The sequence below is a fragment of the Streptopelia decaocto genome (assembly GCF_964273445.1).
Source record: "Streptopelia decaocto genome assembly, chromosome: 4".
Lineage (NCBI taxonomy): Eukaryota > Metazoa > Chordata > Aves > Columbiformes > Columbidae > Streptopelia > Streptopelia decaocto.
In genome coordinates this window covers 50,856,801-50,878,916 of record NC_138658.1, presented here as the reverse complement: position 1 = coordinate 50,878,916, position 22,116 = coordinate 50,856,801, and the positions used below count along the sequence as shown (strand labels likewise).

The window sequence follows — 22,116 nt, the reverse complement described above, 5'->3', positions numbered from 1 at the left end:
TCTGGAAATTAAAAACTTGGGATGATTGAGATGTTCCATTTTATTGATGCAGTTATTTTTTAAATTTGAAAAGTAAAAATTGTGCAGAACTCAGCCATTCTTCCGCTAGTAAGTTTTAAGTATTTTGTCTACAAAATGTTATAAAACTAAATATTATGATGTATTTACCTATAAATAATACACAATTCAATCATGTTTTAAAAAAACTGTTTATTTCTAATGGTCTGACCCTATTCTATATTAAACAATTATTAACTTCATCTGCCTTTTCTATAATATATTTGTATCAACAAAAATTAAGATTTAAAATTAAAAGTGAATAATAGCCTAACAAGTAAGGTTACAGACATTGTCCACATCAGCTGTCTCAGGATCCTTCTGAGCTAGACTAATTCAAAGCACTTTGCTTTCCCTTCAGGTTCCAGCTTTAACTTGTTGATTAACCATTCTGGACACTTGCAAGGGGAGGACTAAGGGAAGTGCAGGTGTTTGAGTAGGCAGCAGCAGGCAAGAATTGAGAGACAACACTGGGAAATTCAGGGTTAGAGGTTTGGGTAAGAGAAACCACTGCTCCATTTCCTCAGTGCTGAAGGCTTTTGCAGCAAAAGGGCTTGACTTTAGACATAACCTAGCTAGAGCTTTATCAGAGGTTCTTCCATAATTTTTGCTGCTGCCAATCAGTATTACCCAGTGCGTAAGTCATACTAAGTACCAAAAAATTTAATAATACTGTTACAGAAATTAGTGTAGCTCTGACAAAAAAAAAAAAAAAAAAAAAAAAAAAAAGAAAGGATAAATAAAAGCATGGTTACTTCTTTCCAGAGAGATTTTTCTTCCTAGTCATGAAAACAAAGCCTTGAGAGTCCTGAACCAGTCTCCTGTGGTATCTTTCTCAAATGAGTGAAAATTAGGCAAAGTCTGAACAAGCTGCTTCAATACGTAGGATCCTGGTACTGCAGTTTAAGTGGAGACTGCTGTAAGAGGCTGAGGATTTCCATATCTTGACATGCTTAATGCTAATCTTTCAGTAAATACATTAATGTAAAATCTCCAGTTATCCCATCTCTGTTATATCTGTGAGGGTCTCTATTAACTCTGCAAAAGTAGGACGTCCTTCAGGTTTCTGAAAATAAAAGCAGTAGATAAATTTATATTGGCAGATTGATCAATGATAGTAGCAGGCTTCAGAAAACGGTTCCGAGAACATATGAGCTACCATGAAAAACATTTTATTTTATTTATACAGAAGAAAATATCAAGTTTATCATATGAGAGGAAAAAATGTTCCTCATGACATCAGCAATGTGAGCACAGCCACTTTTCCATGCATGCATAAAATTTCTTTATTTCAATTCTGGACCAGAATTCCTATAGGATTTCTCCCCTGCTAATGGGTTACTGGAAAGTACTACCTCTCAAGAAACCATGATACTCAGGAATTTTTCCTGGGCTGTTGAAAAGATATCCTCACTGTTGTATCACTTGATATATTGCAGCTGAGTACAGAACAAACTCCCGAGTGATGGCAGACAGGAGAAGAAAAACATTCTTGCCCATCCTCTCTCTACTGGCTGACATCCCAAAGGATGATTGAAGTAAACAAGCAAACTCGATGCAGTTTAGATTTCAGTCTCTTAAGCTTTTTTTTACGCAGTGTCTTAGAATTTCATACAGAGTTAAAAGACAGGCAAGAAGGGAGATGCAGGATAAAGGAGGCAATGGTAGCAACAAGGTTCCCCTGCTACTCTCGGTGTATGCCTGCCTATTTACATGAACGCATTGCACACAAAGCTCTTCTGAAAGTACTTTTTATCCAAAACTAAAGATTTGTTTCCTGTAGACACTAGAGAAGGAGGGACCTTAAGGGATTACTCAGAGAAATCGCTGAAATAAATGTTTTGATACCAATACAGAAAGAAATAAGTGCTGGAGGAATGGAGAAAGAACATCAATTACTAAATCATTGTAGAGAGGGTGAAAGAGGCGCAGCCTGGGAGCTGTAGTAATGTACAGAGGTACTGATGTACACCTGAATAATGCGGTTTAAAATCCACACTTAGTGGGCACACGAATGTGTTAAGGTCTTTCAGAGCAGAGCTAGAGAAAGCTACACATGATATGTAGGTGTGAAAAAGGTATTACATTTAATGCTGTAGAGAAGCCAGACTATAGTGGTGCATTCAAAACCAGGGGTGGTCTAGACCCATTGTACCAATGGTTTGCTTTGTGCTTATTAGATGCATCAGTCAAAAGAAACAGGCTTGTAAACCTAGGTGTGGTTTGTGAAAAGCATAGTGAGACATACAGAGGATGTCACAGACGTGAAATAATGATTTAATGCCTCAGTTTTTTAAGACTGCTTTTAGACCTACATTACAAATTAATAATAAAGTAATATCACAGGGAAAAAAAGGGCAACAGACCTCGTGCCAGCAGCTGTACATGACTTGGTACACGGTTTGTGATGCCAAATGTGGTCGATAAAGCCGGTTACCCTGAGAAATCTCACGGACAACTTCAGAATTTGATTTACTTTCAAAAGGCATTTTACCTTCTGTGAAAACTTCCCACATCAGTACACCTAGAAGTGAACCGAAATATTTAGGATGAAACAAAACACCCGAAACCACAAGCTATTAAACAACATTACAAGCACAAAAACTACTCTTGATTTTTTGTGTATTGCACGAAAATGTGGGCAGCATAAACTGAATGAAGACAGACTACAAAAATAATTTTCAACTGATAGAATTCTGCTCTCTTTTAAGTCAGCTAGGATGATGGTCCATCAAACCGAGATGAATATGTACTTGGCTAATGGACATGTACCAAGAATGCACTTATCGCTCAAAATCTGATATTTAGGCATAGAGCCTTTCTATTAAAAAACACACTCATTCAATATAATCAAAATTTGAAAAATGGGAAGGACTCAAGCTTAAGATAGGTAGTATCAGTAAAAAGTTACACTATTAAATCACATCAGTAGTTTTAGGGAAGCACTATATGTTGCACATTAACCTAATCAACTCACCAAATGACCAGACATCTGATTTGCTGCTATATTTTTTGAAATGAAAGACTTCAGGAGATGACCATTTGACTGGGAACTTGGCACCTGAAGAGCTGATATATTCATCATCAATGACATACCTAAAGAATAACAGGAAACAGCATATATTTTGATGACAGTTAAATGGCAAGCAGTTCTGGCAACATTTCCACAGGCGGTTTTTAATTCCATAAATATACAGTATCAATATAGGAACAAAGAAATGGTATCACTAATTTAATATGTACACAGGTACCCATACTGGAAGTTATGCACTTAAAGAGATTTCTGTTAAAATGGATTATTTGAATTGTTCATGAGAACTATGTTAGAATAAACCATTTTAATATGCCCTGTTAGACTGACATGATGGTTGCTATTGTCATCTTCTGGGTATATATTGATAGGAAAGATCCCTACACCATGAGCAGAAAAAACAGCAGCAATAAATAATTCTAGTTGCTTTTTAAGAGTCCACCTTTTCAACCATTTGTACCAAAACACCACTGGCAGAGAGCTACGCTTTGTAACTGATGGGTGGAATCCACTGCCCAACCTCACAGCTGTAATTCATGGCATGTTGTTACACGAGCAACACAGAAAGAAATGTTCATCACATAGAAGGCAACAGCTCTTGCAGACGCACTGGAAAAGTAATTGTCTTTGCCCTAATTTATAGGAGCTGACCTCCCACTTAAGATGAAATTGTGTGCAAAATGCGGGCAGCTATAGAGCAACATTTTTAAAGGCTATTAGGCTGATTTCTACCTACACATTTGTGCTCTGTGCACATTTTTCCAGTATTAATGTTCCTGAGCAGGAGCTACAGGCTACAATTGTCAACTACATAACATATGTTTTCATGGGAGGCGTAATGCAAAGGCACCTTTTAAAGTACCTTTCACATTCAGAGAAATCATCTCTTTGTCTCCTTTCCTTATTTTGTTGTGGGCAAAGAAAAACAAGAGGTTTCTGGATAAGGAACACAGGAAATAACCGTACAAAATAAGCAGGAGTGGCAGTTGTGTGAGCTCTGAATGAGATTGTGGTGAGTACCTGTCCTAGAGCTGCACCACTGGTCTCCACGTTTTGGCAGCAGTGAGCCATTTGGGTCCACTATTCTCAGACTGGACCCTGACAGCCCTTTGGTCTCTTACTGTGTTTTCTGGTGCATTTGGATGAGTCTAGACCCCTGATACTGACCTTACCCTTTTGAGGAGCAGTGCAACCTGTAGGCACTGACATGGTATGGGACAGCCTTTTGAAAAATAAGTGTTCAGTTATGAACTGCTGGGATATTATAACCTTTAGGTTAGAAATAGGAGGCAAAACCTGGGGGAAAGGTAAGCAGTGTGGGTATGCTGATCTACTGACTTGCAGCTGCAAGGTAAATGTCACCACCACCTCCTGCTCAGAGCCATGTACTGCCTTTCAAGCTCATCTGCCTCCAAAGTGAGCCGATTTGGTCTGCTAATCTAGCAGAAATATCAGCCAGTAAAACACACAAGTGTAGAGCTTTTTGCTGGGCTTGCGAGGGGAAAGAAGGAAGGAGTGAGACAAACCCTCTGGGTAGCAGCCAGTCATTTGGTCAGCTCAGCTATAAAATATAGCACATCTGTGAGGGCAGAGCTACATTTCTCAGGCCTGTGCCTGTCAGAGTGCATTTTGCTCTCCTTCTCCATGTTTGGCTGGTCTTCTCGTTAAGCAGAAAAACCACTTCCCTGCTAGAGCAGCGCACATCACGCTTCCTGCCCGACCTGCCTTGAAAGGTCAGCACCGCTGCCCGGATCTGTCTCTAGGGACCTTCTGCCCTCCCCGCTTCTCAGAAAAGTTGGTGAACTTGTTTCTTCAAGCTTCTGGCAGCCCTGTGCACCCTGGGCCTTTCTCTGTCCATAAACACTTCTGAAGTCTACCTGGCACTTGGTTTGCCTGTCTTACACTCACCAATGGCAAGAGGAGGACACGACATCCAGTTCATGGTACAACAGTTAAACAATGTTATAATTTTCATCAGAATTCAAAAAATTGACCACAGAGGGATTCCCCAAATCGGTGAGGCAAGCAATCAGGTTAACTCAAGCTCATACTGCAGCCGACTGAGAATAGGTACTCACTAAACCTGCATCAATGGCCTCGTACCTCGCCATGCCAAAGTCAGATACTTTAACGATGTGCTCTGCGTTGACTAAACAGTTTCTTGCAGCCTGGGAAAAATGAGAGACACATATCTGAAATCTGTGCTAAAACATTTTAAGGAAAATACAGCAGCTGATTATTTTTGTTTCAGCTCATACCATTTGTATTCTAAGAGGAGCTGAGTGTCTTGCTCAAAAATATAAGTGAATTTCTGGTTCTGAGCCAGTGAACATGTTCCACTACTGTGTAGTTGCACATACATAGCATATATAAAATTAAATGCTTGTAGTGTGATTTACAATATTTTTACATATTTCTGCATGGTGAAAGAAATTTTAGGCTGCTGAGTCTAGTTATTCAAGTAGATGTTTTCCTGAACACTAGTATTAGGACAGTCAATGTTAATTTTTAAAAATGTTTTGTTACTTTTTCATTACAGAGCTCAGGAAATCCATTTCTTCAGGCAGCTAGAGAGGAGAGCATGAAGGTATCCTCTCTGTATCCAGATGTGAGCATTGAGAAAAAAAAGCGGAGAGTAAAGAAACAAGCTCCTCTTCTGTGGTTCTCTGTCTATGAGGGGTAGGGAAGAAATGCCACTCATATATCCCAGAAGCGGGGAGCAGAAAAAATGTAGATAGAAAAAGATTCTGTTAACAAAAGTAATATCTTCATTGTTGCTAACCTTTTGTAGCGCTGCTATTTTGGGTTTGTTGTGATCACTGCATGATACTTTCATGCTGGGATGTCCTAACACCAGCCTGCTCCATGCTAATATCCCAATTTTCTCTGACTTCTCTCAATTACCAAGTAGTTTTTCCAGCTTCCCATGAACAAAAGGACAGCTAAAGAGTTTTGGTTTACAGTCAGGAAGACACTGTTGTCTTTTTAGATCCTGCAGGGCTGAAGTCTTGCAGGACACACTAGTGCCTTACAAAATGCAGTGGCATGTTCTGTACTACCAATATTTACCAAGAATCTCAGAAAATCCATTGTACTTACTAAATCACGGTGAATAAAGCTATTTCTTTCCAAGTATTCCATCCCTTCACACACATCCAGGCACATGCCCAGCAGCATGTCTCTGCTGAGTTTCCCTCGCCTTTGCCGAAGGTAGTTGAGCAGGCAGCCGTTCTCCATGAATTCAGTCACGACATAGAGAGGCTTGTGGTGTGTGCACACTCCGTAAAGCTGGACCAGCTTCGGGTGGGAGAGTTTCCTGTTTGTAATCACATTTTAGACAGGCTGGCATTTCTCCTTGGCAGGTAGCTAGTTCTGAAAACTACTTTCAGTACTTGATGAAATTGTTCATTTCAATTAGCCTCAGTGTTGTTCCACTGTCTGACACATTTCTGCCTACAATCGCTTCCAAAAGGTTCACTCTTTGAATTAATAATTTTTCTTCAGTTATATAAATGCAGCAATTATAAAGCTTGATTTGGATGATGTGAAATGGAAATGTCTAGTTATGCCTGGCTTTCAGGCAGGGGACATGACCCTGCAAGGGTTCTTCTCTTCTGGGCTGTGCCAAGACCCAGTCTGGATACTTTGCAAAATTAGCAAAAATGGTAATACAGTTTCTCAATAGATTTAGTGAGGTATGAGCTCTGCCAGTGGTCCTAAGGGCACTGAATTATCGGTGAAAGAATAGTTGTAGGAGCACATTTATTTAAGAGCACATTTACTCCCCATTGAGCTCCACAGCATGAAGCAGCGCGCACTGTAAAGCAAGAGTCTGGTGATGTGTGCAGCGAGCATCTGCGTCAGCCTGATTCAGACCTTTATATCAGCTTTCTGTCCTGCATATCCACCATTCCCATTAAACTGGTTTGTGTCTTTGTTTTAAACTGAATTAGGTTATGTTTATTTCTTGGTCATCTCAACGTCAACTGTCAGATACAATAGCTGTTGTACTTACATCATCACTTTGGCCTCCTCGATGAAATCATCTTCAGACATTGCACCTTCATTAATTGATTTAATGGCAACCTTCATGGTTGCTTTCCATTTACCCAGCTGAACGACTCCAAATTGCCCACGCCCAAGTTCTTTCATGAATGTCAGTTCAGATGGGTTTAATTCCCACTCCTCTGCAAAAGCAACCCAAGATGTTACAATAATTAGGTCAGCTTTCCTGAGCCATGCTCCAAGAGACATGCCTTATTTTCAGCTAACACATGCAGCGAAACATCACACCTGTTCTTCAGCCATAGCCTGAGTTTTAAATATTTGAAAATTTCCACATGCTCATATATGTTTATACATAAATGTTATTTTACAGCTTGTAGAATGTGAGGTTTTGGAGGTTCCTGTTATCAGCTGGAAGGTACTTCCTGATCTATATACACAAAACTGGCACTTATTTCTTGTTTTCTATAATACTATATAAGATTTCATTATTATTTCTGAAACTCACAAAACTGACAATGAAAATCTTCCCCATAAATAATACTGAATTTCCTAAGCATTTAAATAAATCAAATAGCCTTTGAAAAGCTATTAAATGCATATTTGAGTCTTAAGCCAACTGACAAAAGTCCAGATAGCTCTGAAATGCACCAGTGGTTGTAACAAAAGCACAACAGTCACTGAACAGAAGGGCTCGAGTCAGGTGTCTTATTTGGTTCTGATACCTTATGAGGAACTGAGTGTGTTTCTGTTGAATATGTGACTGTTCATGTGTTTCTTATTACTGGGAAATTTCACAAATACAACTTAATTATTAGCTGGGTGAATGTGATCTAAATAGTTGCCTAAACAGACACCTAAATCTCCACCAAAACAAGATAAAAAATTTACCATAACTAAATCCTGCTCTTGCTGGTGAAGGACAGTCAGCTGATCCAACTGGATGTCGGAGACGAGTGATAAGACCTATAGGAGACAAACCAACGATATTCTGTTGACAAATTACTCGATTTTGAAGTACGCTACATCAAACATCTTCTGAAAGAAAAATATTTCAAAATGGATTTACAATTCTTGTTTCCTGAAGTTACTTTTTTCTTACAGCTTGTGTGGATAAAAGACTACAGTAAGAAGAAATGGAGGAAGATTGTTCAACAGTGCCCTGACTACAGAAGTATCTTTATTTCATGCAACCAAAAGGGACAGTCTTGCGTGTCTCTACAATGTTAGTGATCTTAAATAATTCTACACAGAATCATATATTTGTTTTGGTTGGAAAAGACCTTTAAGATCATAGAGTCCAACCAATAACCTACAATACTGCATCACCTACCTAAGTGGTCTCTTCCAGCATGATTTCTCAGGATTTTTTGCCATTACAAGAAATATTTTTGTGCCTGTCATTCACTCTCTTTGAATTCATGAGCCAATGGAACCAGGGAGTTCCTCACTTGCTATTTTCCTGTTTTTTCTCCTGGAAAGTATATCTCCTTGCAACCTGACATTATGTTCATTTTCTACAAACGCAAAGGAGCTGGACACTTTGCTTTTTTCAAGCTAGCTCACTGTGCTCACCTAGGACTCCCTGTCTTCATTCATTCTTCCCACTGTTACTTTCAGGTCCTTTTCTGCTTGATGGATCTCCTACAACCGTCTCTCAGGTGACAGGCTCTGTACATTCCCATATCTTCTGTCCTCACTAGTGTGAGGGAGCTCTGTGTGTTCTCCCGTCTCCACTCACTCAGGGTAAAAACATTTTATACTGTATTAAAATGCTAGACAAAACTGAGATGAAGGTTTGGGTTTTTTTTAATGCTAAATAAAAGGCTGCCACCAGCCAACAAGAGGTGTCTAACTCTGATAGGCTTCAAAGCAGTCTTAGAGAGTCCTTGTGCTCCCTAATTCTGCCTTTGATTGTTTGTGGGGTGGGTTTTTTTTTGCCAAAATCAGTAAAATGCTGCCTTCTGATGCATAGCATAGCTCCTGCTTTTCTTAAATTGCATGCATACACATCACTGTGGACAAGGCAAGAATTGTGATCAAATTTCATACAAGTCACATTCAGTCAAAGATGAATCAACAGAATTGATTCTGTTGATGCAATAGAGCAGGTAAATACATTAGGCTTCTAGCTTTGTAAAAATTCATTTAATTCATATAGATGAGTTTGATAATTTCGCTTCCCCCATGGTATATGCACACACACTGCAGGTACAACTTTGTCAGAAAAGATCATGGCATGTTTGAATTTGTTAGCAATAGAAAAACTTGTTTATTTTTTCACAAGGAAAATATTAGAGGAAGAGTGATTTCCAATCTCTCAAAGTCCTGAGGAGCTTCAAATCATTAGTTACAAAACCATACCACCTTATATGCATTACCTGCAGCGTTGTGTTGATGGTACTCGATGAGTTCAGGAATAGATGAAAAGAGATATTTTTCTGCTACATAATATTGTCCTAAGTGGTTTTTCTTAATTTGATAATGTCGTATGTCTCCACTATGAGTTCTGAAATCAACAAAGGATTATAATTTTCAGTAAAAATAATTTATATAATCTCATTAAAGTTTACTTGGAAAGAATGTACAGAAAAATCTGAAAACTGGGATATAACTGCTTAAAATGGCTGTGTGTAGCTGGGATAGTATTTCAGGGAAGGGAAAAAAAAAAGCCTCCTGGAATGGATGTCTGTCCTAGCTTTCGGAGAGGCTGCATAATGGTTTTTATTGTACAAGTACTTAGCGTCATATCATTGAATCCATAGGACACAGCTGTAGTGCTTAACAGCTATTCCTCCCAATTCAGCATTTCTTTGAATCTAATATTTTAAAATTAAAATGCTCTTCAAACCCAAGAAGTTAAAAAGATATTTATACTTCGAGATTTAATTTTCTGTTCTGCTTCTCCAAAGGCTCTTCACTGGAGCTTTTATTTGATGCATTTACTTTTCCGTATTTCTCCACATTATCTCTTCCTTGCTTTCTGCATATTTTGCTGCCCATCTACCTCTGCTTTCTGTGACATTCAAAATGAAGAAATTAAGTTTACTTTTGAGGCTGGAGGTGGTTGCTGAAGGTTGGTACCTTACTGCAAACATGAGCCTGTGCCCAGCACAGCGGGAAGCAGGGAGGGCTCACCCCAGCTTTCTGAGGAGGAGGGGGAGGGAGGAAGAGGGTGGTGGCAACAACAATGCCTTTTCCTTGCTCCTCTCAGAAGGAGAGAAGGAAAGCAGACACCGCTGATGCAGGAGGATGTAGGAGGGCTGAGGGACAGGGGTGTAAGGCAGCTTGAGAAGGGATCAGTCACCACTGTATAGCGATTGCTATTGATGTGGGGGAAAAGTGAGTCCCATCGCAGTCCTCTGGCAGAAGAACTAAAACTGTGCAGTGGGGAGGTGAGGTGATTTTAGGAGAAAAACAGGAGAAGTTTGGGGACAGCAGAGTCTGGGATGAATTTCCATTGTGCAGACCCTGCAGAGAAGGGAAGCAGTTCGGTGCAGTGGCCAAAGGCTGTGGCAGTGTGGTGTGGCAGCCATGGCACTTCATGTAAAAGAGACGCAAGAAGATGCAAATGTACAGCCTTCACCTCTACATTACATGGGTGGGATGCTCAGCTTTCACAACAGATTATTTGAGTGCAGTTAGTCTTGTCTTGGCAGGACATTTGCACCCTGACTCCCAGAGCCACTGCCCTGTGACATTTCTGCACCCCAGGTAATTAACTCTGCATGAACAGCACCCCAGTGGTTCCCTGCTCCTGTGCACGGCCTGTCCAACCTATTCTACTTCAGGGAAACTCTTCCATCACCTCTTGATTCAGACCCTAACAACTCAGAGCAACTCACCCTTTAGCCTGCGAATACATGGACAGTGTAAGAAGTCCCTGTTGGCTTGAATCTCTGACAACAAATGCACCTTCTTTAGACTGAAAAGAAATCCAAATAGAGTTATTTTCTGCTTTGAGCTTTAATAAACCTCCCTTGAGACAGATTTCCAGCTGATTACCAAATTCTGTGGAATATCTATGACTACTTAGGAGAGGGATAAAGCAGTGGAAAACAGTAATTGATAGTCAGAGAGTAATTGATAGTCAGTAATTTATAGTGAGAACAGTTATTGATAGTCAGAACAGTAATTGATAGTCAATAATTGATAGCCAGAGAAAAATTAACCAAGAGAAAATACTAAGTGCCAGACAATTTCTTGGAGTTAAAAATTTAAGGTGAATTATACTCTTCAGTGTGAAGTAGTGAAAATTCTTTGATTTATTAAAAACTGAACTTATACAAATCACTAGAAAAAATACTGTAAACCAATTCTATCTAGGATGTTCTTCTCTTGTCCATCTTGCCCAAGCCCTGTGTTAGTCCTTGAGCAAAGACCTAATGAGTTTAGCTGAGTTGGGCACTTAGGTAACTGATAGAGGTTAGCATAAATTGTAGATTGTTTGCTCTATTCATAAGGAAGACACAAGGTTTTTGTTAAGCTCTGCTAATCTCCCTTGTTTAACTATATGGATTTCAGTCTTCAGTGTTTTATTTGAAAGACAAGCACAGTAAACGGCATGTAATTCAATTTATCTAGTATGGAAAACCTACATAGAATTTGCTGGGGATACAACTTAAACCTGCCAGGTCTGGATAGTCTGCACTGTATGCGTACCCCAGAAAGCCTTTTCGTTTAAAGTACACTCTCTCTCTTACTGCATACCAAACAGATTTGGATTTGACTGTGGTAATGCTCGTAATGCCTCTGCTGATAGATCTTTCTAGATATCATTAGCTTTTTGTATAAGCTCAGTTACCTTCTGGCGTAAGAGAAGTTCTGCCTGGCTTCTGTTTATGTTTTTGCAGTACCACCTGCAACAAGGAGACAACCTATCTTTTAATTTCAGCCACTAAGAATTACTATTTGCTCTGTTTAACAAAAGTAATCCATCTTAATAGTTGTTCTATTCCAAGTCCAAAAGCCCAAGTAGAACTGTTGTTGTAGATCTCTTAATTTTATTGGACCATTGTAAATGTGACAACTCTTTGCTCATTCATTGTGATTAAACATTAGCTCAAACAAAAGAAAACTCTTCTCTCCAGTAAACTAGGTTGAGGTAATTGGAACTATCTTCTAGCCAATTAATTACATGTTCACAACAGGAATAGATAAGAATATAGAAGCATTACGTAGTGGGCCTACAGAAATAGGAAATATCTGGACTCTGACATTACGATTTATGCAAACGAATGTTGTTGAAGTTCTCTCTGTTTGTAACTTCACGTTACACCCTCTGAGCAAATAGTTCTAAATCAAAGTGGTTAATTAATTCTAAGAGTAATGTTTTGTTATGAAAAAATAGAGCTTTTGATAAAAACTTGTTCTTGTCTAATAAGGATGGAAGGATCAAGTACTAAAACATATTGCTACAATCCATTTTTAGAAAAGAAAGCATGATTACCATAGTCAAGGGTACTTACTCATATGTTTCTAAATTGCTCTTCTTGTTTTCAGTAACATAGTTGCTGGGAATTAGACCTTCATTCCTGAAACAACATATTGGGCTTAATGGCATAGTGTGGTATAAAATATTCATAGGATTAAGATACACATCTTCCTTTTATTGAATTACAGAAGTTCCTTATACTACAGGCTATGTCATTAGATACTGAATCCCAATTTGGGAATTCAATAGAAGTAAAAGTTCTTTCATCCCAGGCACAATCTTTCTGGCCCACAACTGTGGATGGCCACTGAAATGAAGAGGTCAGCTGGCATAAGTATTTATAGAGTGCTGAGAGCAGAATGTTAACAAAAATTTTCAAGTAAAATCAAAAGAAAACGTATAACAAAATAGTATTTCTTATGATTCAGGAGCCACCCTCTCCATTTCTAGCCTATATAAAGTTTTATATGAAATATAAAGTGTGTGCTTGCATGTATATACAAAATAACCATCAGTGTACTCTCACTGCAAATATGAATTGAGAAAAATAATTTTAAAGTATTTAAAGGAAAATATTGAATGAAAAGGAGACAGTTATTATATAACATATAACCATTCCCAACATCAAAGTACAGGATACAGCGAAGAAACTGCAGAGAAAGGGGAACAACAATGAAACAATAAATGTAGAAAGGATCCTAACTGAAGTTATTTAACTCTCTAAAACATTATTACATTTTTTATCAGGATTTTGTTTCAGACACATCTTGATAATCTCTATGGTCTTTATGAAGTGTTTGACATATACACTGCATTGTAAAGCACTTGAGGTATGGAAAGCTGGATTTGCACATGGCTCAGAGCCAGTGATTCACATGGTCCTCAAACATCCTTGTGTTGCTCAGGGATTTCCGAGCCTAGGTCTTAACTCTGAATTCCCGATAGATTCTAGATCTCCCACCCATTCCTGCAGAGCCAAACACTGCCAAAAAGCTTGCCTGTGTCAATTCATGTGCCTCGCACATAGCTGAACACTTTCAAACCTGTACCTAAATTGTTGTATGTGTCCCATTCTATCTGCCTGCTTCTGTGGGGGTTGTTTTAGGTTTTTCTCTTTCTGTGTAGGGGGATTGAAATAGATGCCCACTCTCTCACCCATGTTGGTCTCTCGCCTTCCACCAATGGGGATCATACTGTTCGAGGATAATGTATTCTTCTGACTTCTTGAGCGGTAAATCCGAGGGCCCTCTAGCAAAAAAGTCATACAGTGCAATAACTCTGAGGTTTTTTGTGTAGTCTTCCAAGGCCTCAGCAGGTAGAGGAGGTAGCGGCTTGTTCTTTAACTGCAATTGCTTCTTACGCTAGTGAAAAAAAATCTTTCATAATTAGTCTTTTCTCCCTACTATTTCTTGCTTAATTGCCCTGGTATTATGCCATGTCATTAACTAAAAGGAACACATCATTGTCATTACTTCCCCTTGTAAAGCACTATCACCTCATCACTTGTAAAACAGTGGGACTTAGAGCTGAGTAGTTTGGTGTCGAAGCCAAAATAACAATGGAAAGTACAGTGAATAATAGACAAGCTTTCTAGCTAATTGGGGTGATTTCTACATGGTATTAATGCTGGGATAACTTCTCAGCTGGTGTAAAAGTAGAGCAGGATTGAAACCAGAGGAGTTACAATGTCTGGAATGTTTCATCATTTATCTGAAGAATTAACATGAAGGGCACCACAGACTTTCTTAGGAAATTGGCGGAACATAATCATTTTCTTCTGCATCAGGTTAGGTCAAGTAATGCTTTGAAAACTCGGATTAATTCAACTTGAATCTAGTAAAACTGAGGTGGATGTTTCACATGCCAGCTTAGCAAGGCAAGCTTGCATCTGCCCACTCTTCCCACCTCTATCACCTGAACCCAAAACTGTGAGAAGGAACCACCTTGTCCATGACAGAGAGCTTGGGAAACCTCACTGCATTTACATCCATATGAATCTTCAGATACCTTTATAGTTTTTAGGCAACAAAGAACCTTACATGCTCAAGAGTTAGTTACTCCTGTGCTTGTTCTGGTACCATATAGCACATCACCTCAATTCTTTCTTTACACCTGCCAAAATGTTACTTACCTTGCACTTCCAAGAAGGTGCATAGAAAGTGTCTGGTTGTGAGGCTGAGTACTGGGTGACCAGGTCAGTATCAGGGTCCAGGTTCATTTTTGTTCTCATTGCTCTGATTTTGAAAAACAGGAATTATTCGTTTGAATACATATCTATAAATATTCACATAAAGACATTAATGGATATATATGCCTTCATTCATTAGGGATTTGCAGGGCTGAGTGTCTTTAAACTTCTGTACATTTAGCTGTTCTACTGAAAACAGGGTTATTTTGATCACCCTGATTGCTGAAAAGCTTAAGCATTTCACATACCTTTTTTGCACTGTGCAGCAGCAACAGCAGCAGCAGAAAACAGACTGGATGGTGTGATCTGTGAACAAGAACATTTTTCTATATTGGCAGTATTCCTCTTTGTTTGTTGACAAAACTTTCAGAATTAAGAACTACCATATGTGCTTAGCCCCATTATTAGCTTTGTCTCGCTGTGAGATAGCTAGCAAATCATTGAGGCTGAATTTGCATTCACCAAAGACAGAAGACCTTTCCTGTCACCCCATCTATTTTCTCCCACTGTCTCCCTTACGTCTTAGTGATTATGAGGCCATGTAATGAGTTAAATCAGCTCACTTAATCACAAAGAAAAGAAAAAAAAAGACCTTGACAGTCAGATCAGTACCAGTCTGACTGATTACACCACCCATGCAAGCTCTAACCAGTGCAATGTAGGGGATGAGAATATCATCAGGGACAGGAGATGGGAGACTCTCTTATCTCCTTCAGAAATAACATAATTTTTATGTAATTCAAGCCAAATACAAAAGCACACCTGAATGACAAGCTTTTTCTTATTGTGAGGTTTATTAAAGGAGACATGCTACATTCAGTTCTTTGAGTTAATAGTGATTTTCCATTTTCTGTTGCAGCCATTAATATGACAGATGCATTAGCCCAGGTTTAAATGCTACCAAAGAGGTGCTTTACACTTATGTGCCAAGTGATGGATAATCCTGAGAAAAATACATTGGATGCATCATCACATATGTCATACATTTACAGAGAAATCTATCTAGTGTATCTTGTATGAGCAGCAGACAGGATATGGTATTAAAGAGGTCAGAAGGCATTAAGAAGATTTGAACAAGGTAAATAGTTGACATCCGCTCTGGTCCACTTCTACTCAGGTTGAGACCTACTTGTGTTCCCACAGCAGCTCAAGCCAAGCTGTGACACCTATGGTCCCATCGTCTTTCCGTTTGCACTGCTGCTCACCTCATCTCCAACAGAGACGTGACACTAAACCAGCAAGGAATCACTGTCTGCTGGGTGGGCTCCCTGAACCATCTCACCATCATACATCGCCCATGGGAAGGCAGCAGCAGCAGCAGGCTGAGCTCAGGCTCTCGGATGTGATCTGTGCTCTCTTAGAAAGCATGAGAGCCAGGCATGCAGATGAGGCGCCAGTCATGTTCAGCTGCACTGGCAGAAAATCAACGTTGCATCCCACTCCAATGAGTCTTAAGTTTTCTCTGCCACAGAGGTCATCGTACAAAAAGGAGCCTCAGAAAGTTATTTGAAAGTTGAATATCCATGTTATTTGAAAGTTGGTTGAGTATTGAAAGTTATTTGAGTATCCACAGTTTTGGTATTTTGTTGTTTTGTCTTTCACAAGGTATGTCTTTCTCCCACCAGTTTGTTTTTCTCTCACAGCATTTTTAGCTTGTTGACCTTAATGACTTAATCCAGCCTGGAATAAATAAGACGTCCCTTCTCGTGTTCTGTAAGACTTTTGCCAATGCCTGTTACCAACGTTTCAGCCAAGTGTGTTAAGGGTACACACCCTAGCACTCAAAATATTAAGCAACCTTACTACGCAATTAAAATGTAATTATTTTCGCTATGGACATACCTAACTTAGAAAATCTTGTGCTAATAAAAGAAATGAGAATGTCAGATGTCAGAAAGATTAGACCAAAACTGGTTCTTAGCTGAAAGAGGAAGAGACGTGTCTCATCTGTGTTTTGGTTAGAGTATTTATCTTGAAAGTCGTGGGGCAATTTCCCTTAGACTGTTGCATCCTGTAAAGAACCTATTGTGTGGGAAGCTGGTGAGCTAATCACTAATCAGAAGACACTATCAACTGTTTGATAAAAGTTTCCACTGACAGGTATGCAAAATACAGCGAATATGAATACTCAAGCCAGCTGACACAGACAATTTTCTTTAAAGAAACAAGGCTGAAAAGATGGTCAATACAATGTATTTGCTGCATAATTTTCCAGTGTACGTTAAACTATCCCTCAGCTGTTTAAAATTATAGTGGCTGAAGTTTGTCTGAACGTGGTCTCTAGCATTGTTTTACTGGAGCATTGAAATTGTTAATGTTCCAGGTAAACACAAGCTTGGAATTTAAAATCACTTTTTAAAAGTCAGCAGGGAATTATTTCTGATTTATTACCATTGCTTTTTTCTTCCCCTCCCTGCCCCAAAATATTAATTCAAGAGTAAAGTAGTGTCACAATGTTAAGGGGTGAGTGTCTCTAAAGCAATTTTAATTAGTGCCTTGGAAGCATATTGGATGACAGCATGGTCTTGCAGGTACTGTATTTTGTAGAAGTTATAGCAATTTCATTAGAAACATGGTTGTTTAAAATTACATGCTACTTACCAAACCTTCCCAAATGTCTTGGGGAGGAGCTGTGTTTGTTCCCTTACCTAGATCGTGTTAGGTTCCCATGTCTTTTTATAACAGCTTCTGTGTTTCATAAACAATGAACACCATGGGTGAAAAAATTCTTGGGTTTTGTTTACTTTGGGCAGTGCCACAGAGTTTTATGGATCCTTATGAAGTATTTAGTGATGTGCAAAAAAAAGGAATAAGACATTTGAAAACTTGTCTACTTCTGATTAAACCATTTAGTCTAATTAAATGTATTATTCCTAATTAGACAACTTGCTTTCCTTATAGAACATTTACAAGAAATATTTAGAAGCAGAACTGCAGAGTTTCAATGTGATAAAAGAATGAACTAATATTATTTTAAAGATTTGGCTGTTAGCACAAAAGCAAGGGCTTCAGATTAAATTATAGATGTGTAATTTCTGTTTTGCTTTTCTTATGAGCCCAGTGATTTGAAGAAATTTATACAGTAAGTTCAGGAATCCTTTTTGGCTTCAGTGAATTTCAGACTTGCTCGGTTAATGGATGCTTTTCTTGTTTTACTCTCCCTTTATTGCACTAAAAGCAATTAGCAATAAATGAATGTATGTGATGTTTTTTTAAAAACAGCCTAAGCATCTATGATATGAAGTATTTAATCTCTTGTCCTGTCCATAGAACCACAGGTTTAGGTTAAAGCTTTAACTACAATGCTTCCTGGGACACATTCTCCATTTGGTGAGTGATTTTTCCAAGACTGGGATATCTAACCAATTAAAGATCACAAAATATGACCAAATTCTTCAGGTGAAAAGTGAAGGCTCAGATTAAACTAAAAGCATGGGCCAGATAAGCCCATGTTGAATTGAGTTGCTGGGTCCTGAGGAGCCGCACAAACTTCGTATAGTTCTGCAAATTTTGCTCCTAGTTATTCCCCTTATTGGAATATTTTAAGTGCCAAATCATGGCCTATCAATCCAGCAGATATTTATCATCCTAAAGAGCAGCACTTCCACCTCTTTGAAAACAAACCTGCCTTTACACATCTCTTCTTAGCAACCTCATCACTTCTGAAATTCTTTTGTCCATGCATTACTTCTAGAGCTCTTGTGGAATTAACTTGTTAAAAATTAATGAAAGCATAAATTATAGCAGTGCAAGCTGTTAATTTCTGTTTAGAAATTTGTCAGGTGTGTTGGGAAGCATTATCAAGGCCTTCAGTCCTGAGGAGCAGAAGTCCTGCTTCAGTTAAATTTAATTAAGTCAGGAAGTTTTGACCTGACAGATTAGAATTTCAGCATCTCAGGCAAAGACCTATGTATTGATCTATGCATTTTACACCCTCCCTAGCCACAGGTAAGCTTCTTGCAAAACACTTTTTCTCTTTTTGATTAAAATAAGGGGTTTTGAGTTCATAACTCACTACAGAAATACGCAAAGCTGCTCTGCGGTGCTGTTTTAGAAAGACTCAGCCAACACGGCAAATGGTAGAATCTTTGATACACAGAATGAACAATCTGATGAAACTGTCTTGCATCTTGACCTTCTGCTAGTGGCCGGGGCAGATGTTTGCACCCCCAGTTGCGGCAGCAACTCTCTGCAGTGGCGCAGGAAGGCGGCGTTTCCTGCCTGAAGCTTCTTACAGCTGCACACACCCTGCCCTGACTCCAGCTCTTCCTTCCTTTCTATTTTCTTCTGTTCAACAGCTATCAGACAAACTATGAAACAATAATTTTTAAAACACTACATTTTAATGTAAAAAAAATGCTATATTTTAAAATGCAAATAAGAACTTGAAAATAGATTATTAGAAATTATTCATTGTTTTAAATATTTCTTCTTGATTTTCCTTTCTGATACACCGTCACTGAAATAAATTGAATGGTCCTGATTTCCTTCAATCTTGGACCAAGGATCTTTTCTGAAGCAAAACATTCTGGATTTGTCAAAAAATGTTAGTGTCACATACATATTATCAGGCCTTGACCCCTCTGGTCCATTACCTATGTAACCATATTCAAAAGTTCATAAATTATGAATGAATCAGTGATGGTATCAATGAGAGTTGTGCTTCAGCAAGGAAATCACATGTTGGATTCCATATTTTGAAGATAACAGAGACACCAGTAAGACCATATTATGAATGACAGACTGCTTGGACAGGACAGAAAGAAATACAGGCTAACATAAAGAATTATCCCATAATTTTTAACAGCAAATTATTTTTGAAGTCTGTTAAAATGAAGTACTTATGGACCTATCATTATGTTTAGGCCTCGCTTCTGTTTCCTACATAATCAAAAGTTATCCCAAAACTTCCAGAAAAAGGGGTCAAATTTTGCTTCTTTTAAATCCACGGGAAGGAAGATTTCTCCAGGATCTAAAGTCCTGCTAGACCTCTCAGCCCACATTTCCCTGAGTTCTATGAAAACATAAGGTACCAAAACACACTTGGCTTTGATCCTCAGGGTAAGTCATCGTGGAGCAATTAAAGTCAGTAGCTTAAAATCTAAGTTGAAATCAAACCAGAGAGCATCTGAGCTGTTGAATCTAGAATTTGCTGAATCTTTCTTCTTCGGTTTCTCCAATTCTGATGAAAGCTTGCAACCTCAGACAAAGTTCAGCCAATTCTACAAATAATGCAGAAATAAAAAATGTTGCCCATTTCACGGCTCATGTGTTTTTCTTTCTGGAAATTACTACATTAGGAGGAAGAAACTTGTATTTAAAACAGTGCTGTATTATCTCCCTGGTGACAGGTTTACAAATAGGAATCCCAACACTAGCACAGAGCCGTGATAGCCTATTGAATTCTGATGCCCAAAATCAGACCTTTTTAGCATGCAGAGTGTTGAAACAAGAAAAGATCATGGCAAGAGAAGCTTGTGGATTGAAGTGGAAATACTAGGGAACTGGTGTTGAAGTTAGCCTCACAAATAGCCTAAAAATTGGCAGCTGATATTTTGGGAACCAACTCAGAGAAGAAGTTTATCTGTGCATAATGGAGCAGATAGGATGCTAAAGGAAGAAGAAGATGATGGACAGCTGTCAGGGTAGTACCAAAGATACAAGCAACAAATTAGAGGTTAATTTTTATAATTTGCATGTTATAAATTTATTATTTCATGGTTTCTTGGCTTGAGTTTCTTTTTCTGATTCACTGTTTCTTAAGGCACTACTAAAGTCCTGTAGTCCAAGTCTAAGACTTGCACAAAGTTCTTGCTCTTGCAGCAGGGGCAGCAGGTTAACTGCAGGTTGACACTACAAACTCAGCTTCACCCATCAAGCCCAAATCTTTACTGTAATACACAGTATGCCTTGTGATCTGCTATATCCATCAGTTTTCAACAGTACTAGAAAATCAATAATCTAGTAGGAAGCCAAATGATAGTTTGCTTCTAAAAATACATTGAAAGACAAGGTTTCATCTTTTCACATGTGCAAGCTGAGGCTTTCTTTTTTTTCCCCAAGATTTAGTTCTGCTCTGGAGGAAAGATAGTTCCAGTTCTACCCATTTTATTATTCATGTCTATGCTGTACATGCTTTTAAGGACAGCATGTTGGAATCTCTCCCTATCTGTATGTAAAAGTATTTGCTTTGCTGAATCTAACATACAATGGATTCATATTTGAGCATCAATTTTGAAAGTCAAGACAAGCAGTCTCAACAAAGATCACCTGAGCAGCACAAAAGAAAACTGGCTGGTAATTTTATGGCAATAAATAGCTCATTTGCCAAGTACACTGCAGCTGCACAAAACAAAACTGCAAGATGAAAATATGAGGCCCAGTTTACTCACAGGTAGAAAGAATCATGTCTGTCCTCTTGTATTCAAATGAAAATGCAAACCTCTCTTCATCAGTTGTGCCAGTAAAACAGCGCTAGCTGAGCTCTTCGCTCTGATGTGAAACATGGTAAACCACCAACACTGCTTGACCCCGCCTACGTACCTTTTGTGTTTTTTAAAAAATAAGTTCCAAACAGACGAATCTCAGATCTATTTTTTTTGTTGCTTGTTTTTTAAAGATTAAAAAAGTGTTTGCTTTCTAACATACATTTTTCAGGAAAAAAAATTAAATTGTAACCAGCAGTTATTTAGCATTTATTTTTCAAAAAGGGAAAAAAATACAGTGGATGTAAATTACAGCATTTGTTTCTGTTCAGATGAGTTTTTGACCCCAATATTTGAAAAAAAAAAAAATAGTTATAATAAAAAGGGGAAGGACTGAAGTTGGTTAAGGATGAGCAAGTGCATCCAGAAATAATGATGGTGCAGTAATTCAAACTGCATCAGGAGAGTCAGCAAGACAGCTCCCTCCAGAGGTGTTCTGATCTTTTCCAAAATTAATCCCTTAGGGCTTCATTCAACTAAAAAAATGCTTTCATCTAATAACTAGGTGCCTCAGAGATCCAGGCATACAAAGTACGTATCAAACCCAAAGGCAAGTATGCAAAAACGATCCTCTGGTGCTGGGAAGAGGCACGCAAAGGGGCCAGATCCAAAGCACTCATCTCTGTGCGGAAACTGCTGCCAAAAGTCAGCAGTTAGCATACGTTTTATCATATAAATTAATAAAAAATATATAAATATTGTATAGAGACACGTTTAAGGTTAATTGGAAAATATTAATCTCCTGATTTTCCTATGCTTAATTTGTGTTTTATGGGAAACATTACTTATAACCGTAGAATTCCTCATGACATAGTGTTGAAAGTGTTGGCAATGCCATACTTTGCAGGGTCTCCACTGAGAAACTGGGGTGCAAAGAAGCAGTTAGGGAAGAAAATATGAGCTTGGCTTACCTTAG

The 22,116-nt window shown here is 38.5% G+C and overlaps 1 protein-coding gene across 3 annotated transcripts; it reads right to left on the bottom strand.

Annotated features, from left to right (window-relative positions):
• Nucleotides 1–220: 220 nt before the first annotated feature.
• On the bottom strand, nucleotides 221–21,156 carry TXK (TXK tyrosine kinase). 3 transcript variants are annotated; one of them, XM_082051467.1, is made up of 15 exons: nucleotides 21,108–21,156; nucleotides 14,964–15,021; nucleotides 14,659–14,761; nucleotides 13,683–13,888; nucleotides 12,562–12,627; nucleotides 11,898–11,952; nucleotides 10,939–11,018; nucleotides 9,475–9,602; nucleotides 7,985–8,059; nucleotides 7,104–7,275; nucleotides 6,188–6,404; nucleotides 5,192–5,256; nucleotides 3,035–3,153; nucleotides 2,424–2,581; nucleotides 221–1,123 (listed from the first exon to the last, which is right to left on the bottom strand). In XM_082051467.1, the coding sequence occupies exons 1-15, from the start codon at nucleotides 21,121–21,123 to the stop codon at nucleotides 1,055–1,057; spliced, it is 1,587 nt and encodes a 528-aa protein (XP_081907593.1). In that variant the 5' UTR covers nucleotides 21,124–21,156; the 3' UTR covers nucleotides 221–1,054. The 3 variants fall into 3 exon arrangements, with proteins under 3 accessions (XP_081907593.1, XP_081907594.1, XP_081907595.1); XM_082051468.1 differs by lacking the exon at nucleotides 21,108–21,156 and adding an exon at nucleotides 19,759–19,994; XM_082051469.1 differs by lacking the exon at nucleotides 21,108–21,156 and having other exon boundaries at nucleotides 13,683–13,775; nucleotides 14,964–15,014.
• Nucleotides 21,157–22,116: the final 960 nt, after the last annotated feature.